At 59.5% G+C, this 12,851-nt stretch overlaps 1 protein-coding gene across 2 annotated transcripts; it reads left to right on the plus strand.

Moving 5' to 3' along the window:
* The first annotated feature begins 537 nt into the window (after positions 1-537).
* On the plus strand, positions 538-12,605 carry LOC113903919 (DNA topoisomerase I, mitochondrial-like). 2 transcript variants are annotated; one of them, XM_027560609.1, is made up of 5 exons: positions 539-847; positions 5,458-5,642; positions 6,495-6,639; positions 6,978-7,427; positions 12,521-12,605. In XM_027560609.1, the coding sequence occupies exons 2-4, from the start codon at positions 5,458-5,460 to the stop codon at positions 7,152-7,154; spliced, it is 507 nt and encodes a 168-aa protein (XP_027416410.1). In that variant the 5' UTR covers positions 539-847; the 3' UTR covers positions 7,155-7,427; positions 12,521-12,605. The 2 variants fall into 2 exon arrangements, 1 of the variants encoding a protein (XP_027416410.1); XR_003514343.1 differs by having other exon boundaries at positions 538-847; positions 5,403-5,642; positions 6,495-7,427.
* The last annotated feature ends 246 nt before the right edge of the window (positions 12,606-12,851 follow it).

Below are 12,851 nucleotides of genomic sequence, written 5' to 3' on the forward strand. Positions count from 1 at the left end.
CTTCTGCCCGCGGTGCTCCCGGGTTCTTTCCTGGGGGATGTGGGCAGAGGCCCTGTGGTCACACGGGGGCTGAGTTGTGAGGGGGTGTGGAGTACAGCGAGGGCGGTGGGCTTCTCCTCTGCATGAAATGCCACCTTTCCAGAGAGCAGGGTGGGTTCACGCCTGCATGGCGCTGCGCTCAGGAGCTCCTATTGGAGCTCTGTTAACCTAGTGCTTCCAGGGTAGTCTCACTGAGTGTAATCCACGTGGCCCCTGCTGTGACTCAAGTGCTGTCAGCACATTCCCACCGCAGCCAGTAAAGAGTCTGCCTCTGGGGGCTCGGGCCCTGCTGGGGGCGGGGAGGGAGCGTCCGGGGAACAGAGGGATGAGGCCCGAGTGTGAAGCCTGGCAGGGTTGTAGTGGTCCTTTCGCTGGAGCACCCTCAGTAGATGCATTCCAAGAAAAAGCTTCGAGTTGCGGTTGTCAACTTTGCGCAAGCAGGTTGGACAAGTAGGTTGGACAAGTAGTTGCGCAAGTAGGAGGAGTCCCCTGGGACTCCTCCCTTTGGGCCTGGGAGATGCGGTGGGTTGTTTAAAGAGGGGCGTGGCCTGAGGCCGGGCAGGGTCCATCCCGGCGCCCCGCCCCCAGCAGGGAGACCTGGCCCCTCGCCTGATTCAGCCGGGGGTGGGGTCTACGGGGCTGCGAGGAGGGCCTGTGCGCAGTGTGAGTGTGGGAATGTTCTAGCGTGTCCTCCAGGAGGGAAGAGGAGAAGAGCCCGGGCGGCGTGAAGTGGACGCAGCTGGAGCACAGAGGGCCGTGGTTCGCGGCCCCCTAAGAGCCCCTTCCTGAGGGAGTTCCTTCTACGACGGTGAGGACCGCCCCGGCGGCTCAAGTGGCCGTGGGTAGGGCCGCCTTCAGCATCCGGTAACTGGCCACCTAGGCCTGCTCTGTCGGTGGCTCTCCCACCTGGGGCCAGGCTGACCCGTGTACCTCGAGCCAGGCTAGGTCACTTCCAAGTCTGTGGTTCACACCTGGTCGCTGGCAGGCTTTCCCGGCTCCTGCAAGGCACCGCCTCAGGGAGACCTCTGGTGCCCTCTGCTCTTTCGCTGGGGCTTTTGCATCACTTGCCTGCTTGGGGGCCTGGTGACCCGTGGTGACCCCCGGGTTCCTGCTGGGTTGCAGGAACCTGTCCCTGGGGGACGCTCAGCCAGCACACACACGCAGCCACCTCTTTTCCTTGACCCCTGCAAAGCCGTTGATGTAGGTTTCGGTTTAGAATCTGTTTTCCAGAGCTAGACTAGGTTCCATGGCTGTCAGAACCAGCTCTGCCCCTTAAGGGCACCTGGGCGGCCCAGCTGTGGGGAGGCGGATGCTAGCAGGGCAGTAACTGAGCCCCTTGGGCCTGGTTCTGTCGTCTTCACCTTTTCTTCAGAAGCTAGTTTGGGGAAGAACTGTGTTCTTTTATCATGACTGCCTCCTTCTTACCATCAAACTAATGTGTATTTGTATTTATTTTTCCAACGTTCTGTGATAAAAGTTCTCAAACGCACAACGGCGGAGAGAACTCCGTGGTGAAGGCCCTCCCCGCACCGGCCGTCATGCTCCTGAGCTGGACCCTCTTCTCCACTGAGCTGTCCCTAGTGCCGGCGCTCAGAGTAAAATGTTGGAAGTCACTGGGCAAACGGGAAGGTGTTTAAAGGCTGCAGCTGCTACAGTTAATCACACGTCTGCTCTGGAGCCTTTAGTTTTGCTTCTGTTAAGTGGTGATGTGCATCCTCACACTGCAGGTGTTGTTGATCTGGAAACTTCGACGTGAGCGTAGCAGCAAAGTAAATCATTCAATTCGGTTCGGTCGCTCAGTCGTGTCCGACTCTTTGTGACCCCATGAATCACAGCACACCAGGCCTCCCTGTCCATCACCAACTGCCAGAGTTCACTCAGACTCACGTCCATTGAGTCGGTGATGCCATCCAGCCATCTCATCCTCTGTCGTCCCCTTCTCCTCCTGCCCCCATCCCTCCCAGCATCAGGGTCTTTCCCAATGAGTCAATTCTTTGCATGAGGTGGCCAAAGTACTGGAGTTTCAGCTTTAGCATCAGTCCTTCCAATGAACACCCAGGACTGATCTCCTTTAGGATGGACTGGTTGGACCTCCTTGCAGTCCAAGGGACTCTCAAGAGTCTTCTCCAACACCACAGTTCAAAAGCATCAAGTCTTCAGTGCTCAGCTTTCTTCACAGTCCATAGGTGACCATTGGAAAAACCATAGCCTTGACTAGATGGACCTTTGTTGGCAAAGTAATGTCCCTGCTTTTCAATATGCTATCTAGGTTGGTCATAACTTTCCTTCCAAGGAGTAAGCGTCTTTTAATTTCATGGCTGCAGTCACCATCTGCAGTGATTTTGGAGCCCCCCAAAATAGAGTCTGTCACTGTTTCCATTGTTTCCCCATCTATTTGCCATGAAGAGATGACACCGGATGCCATGATCTTCGTTTTCTGAACGTTGAGCTTTAAGCCAGCTTTTTCACTCTCCTCTTTCACCTTCATCAAGAGGCTTTTTAGTTCCTCTTCACTTTCTGCCATAAGGGTGGTGTCATCTGCATATCTGAGGTTATTGATATTTCTCCGAGCAATCTTGATTCCAGCTTGTGCTTCTTCCAGCCCAGCATTTCTCATGATGTACTCTGCATATAAATTAAATAAGCAGGGTGACAATATACAGCCTTGATGTACTCCTTTTCCTATTTGGAACCAGTCTGTTGTTCCATGTCCAGTTCTAACTGTTGCTTCCTGACCTGTATATAGGTTTCTCAAGAGGCAGGTCAGGTGGTCTGGTATTCCCATCTCTTTCAGAATTTTCCACAGTTTATTGTGATCCACACAGTCAAAGGCTTTGGCATAGTCAATAAAGCAGAAATAGATATTTTTCTGGAACTCTCTTGCTTTTTTGAGGATCCAGCAGATGTTGGCAATTTGATCTCTTGTTCTTCTGCCTTTTCTAAAACCAGCTTGAACATCTGGAAATTCACAGTTCACGTATTGCTGAAGCCTGGCTTGGAGAATTTTGAGCATTACTTTACTAGCATGTGAGATGAGTGCAATTGTGCGGTAGTTTGAGCATTCTTTGGCATTGCCTTTCTTTGGGATTGGAATGAAAACTGACCTTTTCCAGTCCTGTGGCCACTGCTGAGTTTTCCAAATTTGCTGGCATATTGAGTGCAGCACTTTCACAGCATCATCTTTCAGGATTTGAAATAGCTCAACTGGAATTCCATCACCTCCACTAGCTTTGTTCGTAGTGATGCTTTCTAAGGCCCACTTGCCTTCCCATTCCAGGATGTCTGGTTCTAGGTGAGTCATCACACCATTGTGATTATCTGGGTTGTGAAGCTCTTTTTTGTAGTTCTCCTGTGTATCCTTGCCACCTCTTCTTAATATCTTCTGCTTCTGTTTGGTCCATACCATTTCTGTCCTTTATAGAGACCATCTTTGCATGAAATGTTCCCTTGGTATCTCTAATTTTCTTGAAGAGATCTCTAGTCTTTCCCATTCTGTTGTTTTCCTCTATTTCTTTGCATTGATCACTGAGGAAGGCTTTCTTTTCTCTCCTTGCTATTCTTTGGAACTCTGCATTCAGATGCTTATATCTTTCCTTTTCTCCTCTGCTTTTCGCTTCTCAGTAAATCATTAAAGCAGGACAAATGTAGCACCTGTGGCTGCCTTCTGCAGGGGCCTGGCACGTGCTCCAGGATGCTCAGGTGTGATCGTCTTCTTAAATTGAGCGTGTGCTTCGGAATTTAAAAAATCAGAGCTCCGTGGTCTTGGCGAGTGTATAACCTGATACAGCACAATGTGTGTAACAAAGAGTGATTTAAAGGGCAGGACGCTGTGCGCAGCAGGGTGAGGGCCAGCCCCCTGCATCCGCGTATCTTCCCACGTCTGCAGGGAAGCCCTTAATGTGAGCTTAGCAGCAGAGGAGGTTGCTACGTTTTATGGGAAAAAGTTGGATCGTGAGTATACAAAAGAAGTCTTCCAAAACAACTTCTTCAGTGACTGGCGGAAGGTACGCCCTGCGTGGCCCTGGTCTCGGGCTACCAGACGCTGGCCCGCCTTCCCCTCTCTGCTGCCCCTGCAGGGGCAGGCAGAGCCAGGCTTGGGAGAGGGAGGCTGTGGGGGGCCCGGAGGGGCATTTCCTGCCCGCCGGGAAGCTCTTTGAAGACGAGGTGCGGGGTGGTCTGTGCACACCTGCACCCGCCTTGGCTTTGCCTGTGGACTCTGCACCCGGGCCGTCCGGCTGCTCCAGGCCAGGCCCTGGGGCCACTTGTGTGCCTTTTCTGGCTGCTGGGCACCGGGGTGCTTCACAGGGCGCTCTGGGGCCGTGCACCCCCTTCTCCACAGGTGCCTAGGGGATGGCTGGGCCACGGGCTGTGTGTGTGTGTGTGTGGCTGAATTAGGGGCTGCCAAGCACGTGCGTGTTCCCACCACTTGTGGGGTGGCAGGCCGCCTACACTCACAGTGAGTGAAGGGCCCGTTAGTGCCGTGCAGTCCACACGGTAGCTGGTGGGGACCGTTCTTCGGATGCAGCCACGTGGCCCAACTCAGGGCCACTGGGAGGAAGCTCTGGCACCTCAGCTCACTGCCTACACGCCTGGGCAGCTACCTGAAGGGGCTCTCTTGGGGGACAGTTGCAGAGGCTGCCGGTCAGGGTGGCCTTGGTGTCTGTTCCTCCTGCTTCTGGGACATCACCATTCCCTGTGGAGTGGGACCCCCGCCGCAGAGGGAGAGGGTCCCCACTGCCTGTGTGACCCTTGCCTGCGTTAGATGATGGGAGTATATGGTTTCGTGTAGGAAATGACAGCAGAAGAGGGGAGGGTCATCAAGCACCTGGACAGGTGTGACTTCACGGAGATCCACAGACTCTGTGGACAAGACTGCTTCCCAGAAGGCCCTGTCCAGGGAGGAGAAGCAGGTCAGGCTGCCCCAGGGCTCAGTCTGGCTTGGGCTTCTGGGGTCTCGTGTGGGAGGCAGCTGGTGGTGCAGAAAACGACCCCATCTCTCACAAAAACCGCTCCTGAGGGATTTTTCTAGATGAGCCCCAAGAGAGAGTGGTGAAGGGGACTTTGATTCCGCTCTGTTATTCTCAGCTGATTTTGAGTTATGTGCCCCTAACCTGGACGTATTTAAGAAGTGCTGTGTCCACCTGGAGCACGTGGAGCAGCGACCCTGCCGTAAGGACCAGCGGGCCCGTACTTCCCACTCGCGGTGACAGCGGACCGTCACGGCCACGCCCTGTGCTGGGCCTGCTTCCTCGCTGGGCTGCGCAGGCTGCTGCAGCGGTGAAGGGGCTCTGACTAGTCCTGCTCACGTGGCAAGCGTCCTGTCTCTTCACCACTAAGGCCGACATGGTGTTTTATTAATGCAGAAGCTCAAAGAAGAGGAGGAAAAACTTCAGCAAGAGTTTGGCTGCTCTATTTTAGATGGGCACCGCGAGAAGATTGGCAGTTTCAAGACAGAGCCCCTGGTCAGTCCGAGGCCGGGGCGACCACCCCAAGATGGAGAGGCTGAAGAGGAGGGTCCTGCCGGAGGACGTAGTCATCAACTGCAGCAGATGCCCGTGGCCCCGCCCCTCACCTGGGAGGGGGCTTCCCTGGTGGCTCAGCTGGTAAAGAATCCTCCTGCAATGCAGGAGCCCCCGGTTTGATTCCTGCGTTGGGAAGATCTGGTGGAGAAGGGATAGGCTACCCACTCCAGGATTCTTGGGCTTCCCTGGTGGCTCAGATAGTAAAGAATCCGCCTGCAAAGCAGGAGACCTGGGTTCAGTCCCTGGGTTGGGAAGATCCCCTGGAGAACAGAAAGGCTACCCACTCCAGTATTCTGGTCTGGAGAATTCCAGGGACTGAATAGTCCATGGGGTCACAAAGAGTCAGACAGGACTGAGCAACTCTCACTTTCTCACCTGGGAAGGGGCCTGACGCAGGGTGTCCCACCGTCACTCCAGGCTCTGTGGGGTGGACTGGAGGGCGCCTTCCCTGCAGAGGAACGTGTCCACAGCAGCCTGGGTGCTGTTTGCTGAACCAGCCCTCGTCACCCTACCCCACGCTTGAGATTCTACCCCACTGGGAGCACACGTCTATGTACTTTGAACGGTTTTCCATGGTTCAAGTGGTGACAGGCGTGCAGGAGCTCCTGTCCTTCCACTGCAGGGGTCACAGCCGAGCTGGGCCGGCAGGTGCACCCTAGGAGCCCAGGCCTGTCGGGCGTGCAGGGCCACCTGTGACCCTTGCAGCTGCCATGGCTCGCAACACATGGGGTTCACCCCCGGGGCAGCTCTGAAGGAGCCTGTCATGGGCAGGAGCTGAGGGCCAGGGGTGGTGGCACAAGGGAGCGGCTTGGGCAACAAGATGGCTCTGAGACGGACTTAGCACTGGCGGTACCCACGGCCGTTGGAGAAGAGGGCGTCTGGCTGGTGTGTCGGGGTCCTGATCGTTGGATTTGGGTGGCTCTCCTTCTGCAGGGACTCCACAGTACCTGAGCCCCCAGCTGGCCCCCAGTGGAAGGAGGTCGGGTGCGACTGCACAGTCATGTGGCTGGCAGCATGGACGGAGAACGTGCAGAACTTCATCAAGTACGTCACGCTGAACCCCGGCTGCAAGCTGAAGGTGCGCCGGGTGTGACCTTGCTTTCCCTGGCCTAGCCCGGCCACTTAGGCAGGGAGTCCCTGAGATCGTAGGCATTCACTGGCCAGTTTTGGAATCACAGTGTGTCCAGTGGCCATTGGTCTTAAAAAATAAGGAATTTAAGTTTACGCCGTCTTTAACTGAGTTTGGAGTCTGCTTGCCTGCCCTGAGTGGAGCAGGTTAAGAGGGGGCCCAGGAGGAGAGTCAGCAGTTCCCTGTTTGAAGGGGGCTCCTTGCTCCTTTTTTGCGGGGAGAGAGACTGGGGGAAGTACGAGGCGGCTTGGCGCTTGAAAGGCGCTGTGGGCAAGATCTGTTCCCAGTACCGGACCGCCGGGACGTCTCCAGAGATGAGGACCAGACAGCGCGCTGTGGCCCTTTACTTCATCAACAAGGTGCGGGGGTTCCTGAGCCTCCCCCGGGCTCCTTACGGTGCTCTGGTTGGTAGCAAAGGCTGGGTTAGATGGACGGGGGTGGACAGTGGGCCTTCTGTGTTCTGAGCCGGTGCCCTGGGCCGGGGGAGGGGCGGGCGTGTGCCCGTCTGTGCGTGTGTCCCCAAGGGCACATGCGCCATGCCCTGATGGGGGTCCGCCCGGCTGGCGCTGCAGACCGGGAACGGGGAGGAGGGCGGCGGACTTGGTGGCTGCTGCTCCCTCCGTGTGGAGCACTTACAGCTGTACCCAGAGGCCAGCGGCTCCCCGGACGTTGTGGAGTTTGACTTCCTGGGGAAGGATTCGATCCGCTCCTACAACAGAGTGCTGGTGGAGAAGCTGGTGAGTGCCTGGTGAGGGCGGTGGGTGGTGTGCCGGGGTGAGTTCGCTGCTCCGTCTGGGTGCTCTCCTCCAGTGGCCGCTAGCCTGGCTGGTCAGGCTTGGCGGCAGGGTCTGCCTTGCAGGCCAGCCCCGGCTGAGCCAGCGGAGCCTCTAGAGTCACAGGAAGGCCCGCAGCCTGGATTGGGCCCGCCACTGCTGCTGTCCTGGGGGCGAGGGCGGTGTGTGAGAGGCCGGGTCAAGAGCAGGCTGCTGGCGGGGCCATGTGCCCTCTGCAGCTCTGCGCAGGGTCCTTCCCGGCTCCCCTGGTGTCTGGAGGTGCCCGTCCACCTGGACTCAAGGCTGCGTCACTGCAGCGTCTGCTCCGTCATCACCACATCTGTCTCCTTACGTGAGGACGGGGCCCTGGGGGTTTAGGGCCCACCCCACCCCACCCCACTGTGACTTTGTTTTAACTAAGTGCACCTGCAGAGACCCTGTTTCCCAAAACCTCACGTTCTGGGGTTCTGAGAAGCACGTGAATTTTGAGGGGACACTGCTCAGTCCAGCACACACACTTTTCCCAGCACATCTGGGAAACGTCTTGTGGTTGTTGGGCACGTGGCTGGGTGTGGCCACTGGCAGTGTCTCCGGGGTCCCCTCTGTGAATGACAGGGTTCAGGGGTTGAGCCTGTGAGCTCAGCGCCATGCCCCTGCTGATGGAGCGATGGGTCCAGCTGGGAGTGGTAAGTTGCTGGTGTACACACGTGTCTGAAGGGAAGTCAGAATTCCCACCCCTTCTGAAGTGGCAAGCCGTACGGCATCAGCCTCTGTCTGGGTGGGCCCACGTCTCAGCAAGAGCAGACCTGACACTGACCGCGCGCCTCACGCGTGCCTCACTTGTACCTTGCACGCGCCTCACGTGCAGACGGGCTGCCTGAGCACAGAGCAGGGAATCTGGGGAGACTCTTGAGGCGACAGAGGAACGCCCCCTCAGGAGTGGGTGCCGGGCATCTGAAGTCAGCTCGGGCGTGCATCAGTGGGAGGAAAGGGAGTGCTGTCCGGGGACTGGGGCCTCAGTGACAGAAGCCGTCGCTGCTGTCGTGTCTCCACGGAGCTGCTCTGGTGAAACCTCCTTGTAAATGGGTCTGGAGGCTGGAGTCAGGCTGTGAGCGGTGAGGCCCTTCCCGGTGGCCGTGCCTTCATGCATATACACGGGGCAGAGGGCGAGGGCTGGGCCCTCTGCTCAGGCACTGACCGGGTTGGGGGACGTGGGCCGTCCTGGTCACTCGGGAGCTTGCTGCCGGGTGTCCAGCCCCGTGGGACACACGCAGTGCGGGGCTGGCTGGAGACACAGGAGGAGGGTGTTCACGCTCGCTCAGAAGGACAGGGAGGGAAGCAAGGGTGCAGGGGATGGGGCCAAGGGGCTGTGGATGTCCCTGGGTGCCCTGCGTCATCAGACGAGTGTGACTGTGGATGTGGGGCCGCCTGTGGACGTGCGGGGACGGGGGTGGCGCCGGCCTGGCTAGGGCAGCCGTGACACACGGCATGTGACCCCACATGGCTCTGCCTGCTCCAGGAGAAGCCGGGACCCGTCGTGCAGACGTCCATCTGGGGCCCTCATTTGACTCTGCTCATCCTCAGGAGGCTCCTTCCTGCCTGGGGACGAGGGCACCTCGGTAACAGTGTCTTTCCTTCGCTGCAAGTGTACAGGAACCTGCAGCTGTTCATGGACAACAAAGGCCCCGGGACTAGCTCTTTGACAGGCTGACCGTAAGCGGTGCCGACAGGGTGACCCAATGGCTGGTCTGACAAGGGGGGCGAGCGTGAGCACTGGCTGGCACCTTCTCTTGCACACAAAGGCCGAGGGCCCTCCATCTCACTGGCGGTTCTGTCCCACCCAGGAGCCGGGGGCAGGGCCTGGGAGGAGCGCTGTGAGACTGTCCCCAAGGAAGCCACGTGCTGAGCCCCACCCTCCCCGCCACCTTCAGACTGCCAGCCTGAATAGGCACCTGCAGGACCCGACGGATGGCCTGACGGCCAGGGTGTTCCGGACCTACAACACCAGCGTCATGCTGCAGGGGCAGCTGCAAGCGCTGCCCCGAGGACAGCGGCTGTCTGTGTGGGGAGAGGGCACCTGCTCGTGTGCTGGTGCCTGGCTGCTGGGCTGGTAGGAGAGCCATGTGGTCAGTGACCGGGGTGGAGTGTAGCTCGCTTAGCCTGAGGGAATGGGTCAGGGGCCCCAAACCGAGCCCCCCACGGGCCCCTGCCCAGTCTCCCATCCGCTCCCCTGCTGAGTCAGGCTTGAGGCAACCCCCGGCTCTGCACGGCCCCCTGGGGTGTGGGAACCCTCTTCCTGCTGCCTCCGCCCCTGCTGCCCCACCGTCCAAGTGCTGTGGCCTCTCTGGGCCCCTCATCCCAACTCTCGTGGAGGTGGGGTCTGGCGAGGCCCCTGCCGTGAGGCCTTGGGCCCAGGTCCTTCTCCTGAGTCCCACCTGCAAGGCCCTCACGGGGGGTGGGCTTCCTGGGCACATGCTTACTTGGGTGGTCCTGGCTGCTACTTCCTGACCCCCGTTTTCCAGCTGAAGACAGCGTAGCTGCCAAACTTCTGTCTTACAACTGAGCAAACCGGGCTGTTGACTTTCTCTGCAACCATCAGTGCACAACGCCTAAGACCTTTGAGAAGTCAGCGCAGATGCTTCAGTCCCCGGTGTGCGGGGGGCACCGCGGAGGGCCTCTGAGGGTGGCCGTGCATTCCCCCATCTTCCCTGGGGCTGTGTGGCCCTCGGAGGTGCTCAGGACACTCAGGGCTGCCAGTAGGGGAGAGCTGGCTCGGGGTGAGGGGGCCAGATGCTGCCTGTGCGGCCTAGTGGTGTGGAAGGGCCTCTGGTCCAGGAAGGAGGTCAGTGGAGCAGGGGCCGGGTCTGGGGGAGAAGGCTGTGTGTCTGGGGCACCTTGGCCTCACCCTGTCCCCTGGCCACAGAGTAATTGATCAGGGCCAGTGCTCTGGCACCCTGACTGGGCAGATGGGCACCCTTTCAGGGCGTGGGGCCGACAGGCTATGGACGCTGGTCTCTGGGGTGGACCAGGTGGGGCAAGAGTATAGAGGCGAAGGAGCAGCAGGTGGCTGAGGCCAAGACAGAGCTGCAGGAGGCGGGGGCTGACCACACATCCCGAGGGGACGGCAGGTCCCAGAGGCGAGTGTCTGGAGGGCCCAGCCCACCTGAGTCGGGCTGAACCTTCTCTTCCCTTCCCAGTTCTCTGGTTGTCTTTTCCGGTCATACTTGGTGATCTAGCACACACTACACTTGTACCCAGAGGTAGAGCAGCCCAGAAGTGCAGGGGAGAAGCACCAGGCTGCGTGGTCCTGTCCTTCAGAGGCTCGTTCACAGGGTTCTGAGGTGCAGCCACCTCAGACAGCCCCCAGCCCCTGGCCCAGTGTTGGGGAGGCACCAGTCTTGGAGGGGCTTGGGAAGTTGTCCCTTCTCTGCTGTCCGTTCGTCTGTGACCGTTTGTGAAGAGTTGCTGGAGTTAATTCTTCTTTAGCTACTCGGTAGAGTTCACCAGTGAAGGCCTCTGGGCTCAGGCCGTTCTTTGTGGGCAGTTTTAAATCACTGGGTGGTGGCTTTGCCCGTGTCCCTGTTGGGTCGGAGCCTTGTGGTATCCCCCAAGAGCCGGCCCACTCTGCCAGGCCCTGCCGCCCGTGGTTCCCGTCTGTGCCCCTGTTTCTGGTGGTGCCCCTTTTCCCTGCCACCGTGGCTGCTTTATAGCACGAAGGTGTCCTCAGGTGCGCACGGGCGCTTGCAGTCACAGGGTGCAAGTGAGAACGCCAGCCGTTGGGTCCGAGGGTGTTCTGTTCAGTGGCAAGCGAGGCTCTTCGGGCAGCCGCTGGCGGACTGCGTGTCTTCCATGACACTCGTGTACCCGGCGCCCCTACCCCCGCCTGCCAGCCCTCTCGGTGGCGTCAGCAGCTGCCTCTTGGCCTCTGGCAGCTGCCACATAGCGTGTCTGGGCCTGCAGCCCACCCCGTCCACAGCCTGGGACAGGCGCCGTCTTGGCTCCCACGGCAGCATCTGATGGGGCTGCCCGGGCCTTGGTGGGGGTGTTCCCCACACACGGTCCTTCCACACGGGTCCGGGTGGATTGGGCCTGAGTCCCTGGGACAAGGCCCGGGGCTGAAGTGCGTGTGGGTGTTGGGTGTCTGCCCCGCACCATCTGCGGGGCACCGCATGGACGGCTCAGGACGGGCCTGTGGGGTGGAGAGCTGCATCCTGCTTCGATGCATCAGCCTTTCTCTAAGGTGCTGGGAGTAAGCGCTGAGCCTCACAGACACTTGATCCTGTCCTCTGCCCCCTTTTCCGTGTGCTTCGTACTTCACTTCCTGTGCTGTCAGGCCTGGATGGAGGGTCCCCACTCCGTCCCGAGGGTGGGCGTCCCTGAGTCCCGGTCCCGTGGAGCTCACCCTGGAGACGGTGGAGGGCCGTGGGGGACAGCGAGCCCTCCCCCAACACTGGGCTTGCCGGGCCCTGAGCAGAGCGGGGCGATGCCAGCGCGGGGGCCGGCCCCTCCTGCTTCTGCTAGCTCCCTGGAGAAGAGGGGGCGGCTGCTGGAGAAGCTGGAGGAGCAGCTGCTGAGAGTGAGCACGCAGGCCACAGACAAGGAGGGGAGTAAGCAGGTGGCCCTGGGCACCTCCGAGCTCATCTGCCTAGACCCCCGGATTGGCGTCACCTGGTGCGTGACCTGGAGGAGGGACTGGACCCCTGAGTGGCCCCAGTTCAGTCCCCAGGGCCCTGGGGTCAGCACAGGTCTTTCCTGTGACTGGACCTGGCTGGCTGGCTGGTGTGTCTGATGGCAAACCTGGTCATTGGTCCTGTCTGCCTGAGGGCTCTGGGCTGTGGAAGGACCCTGAGCTGCCCCACCCACAGGGATGTGGTGGCGGGGTCGCCCGTGTGCCCCATGGGCGTTTCCCAGGTGCCGTACTCGGAGGCCACCTGGGCTGCCCCGGGGACACTGGCCCCTGTCCCTCAGCCCCCGATGGCCGTGCCAGAAGCAGGTCAGGTAGCCTGGCGCCCTGGCCTCCGTACCCAGCCCCCAAGAACCCCCTCTCCTCTGGACAGGCGTAAGAAGTCTGAGGTGCCTGTGGAGAAGGTCTACAAGACCCAGAGGGAGAAGCTCACCTGGGCACTTGACATGGTGGGTGAAGACTTTGAGTTCTAAAGGAGTACCTCCCCTGCCTCGCTGGGACTGACTTTGTGGGTTTTTTTCACCATTAAAGCCTATTGGGGAGTTTTGTACAATGAAGTGTTTTCTGCGTCGTCACACAGGAGGTGGCAGGTGCCCAGCCCTTTGCTCTGAAGCGTCCCCTGTCCCGGCAGGCGCCCCTGGCCTGGCTGTCCCACGTGTGGCCTGTCCCCCTCACTCCCACACTCTGTCCCAGCACCGGGTAGG

Source organism: Bos indicus x Bos taurus, chromosome 14 (assembly GCF_003369695.1).
Source record: "Bos indicus x Bos taurus breed Angus x Brahman F1 hybrid chromosome 14, Bos_hybrid_MaternalHap_v2.0, whole genome shotgun sequence".
In the NCBI taxonomy this organism is placed as follows: domain Eukaryota; kingdom Metazoa; phylum Chordata; class Mammalia; order Artiodactyla; family Bovidae; genus Bos; species Bos indicus x Bos taurus.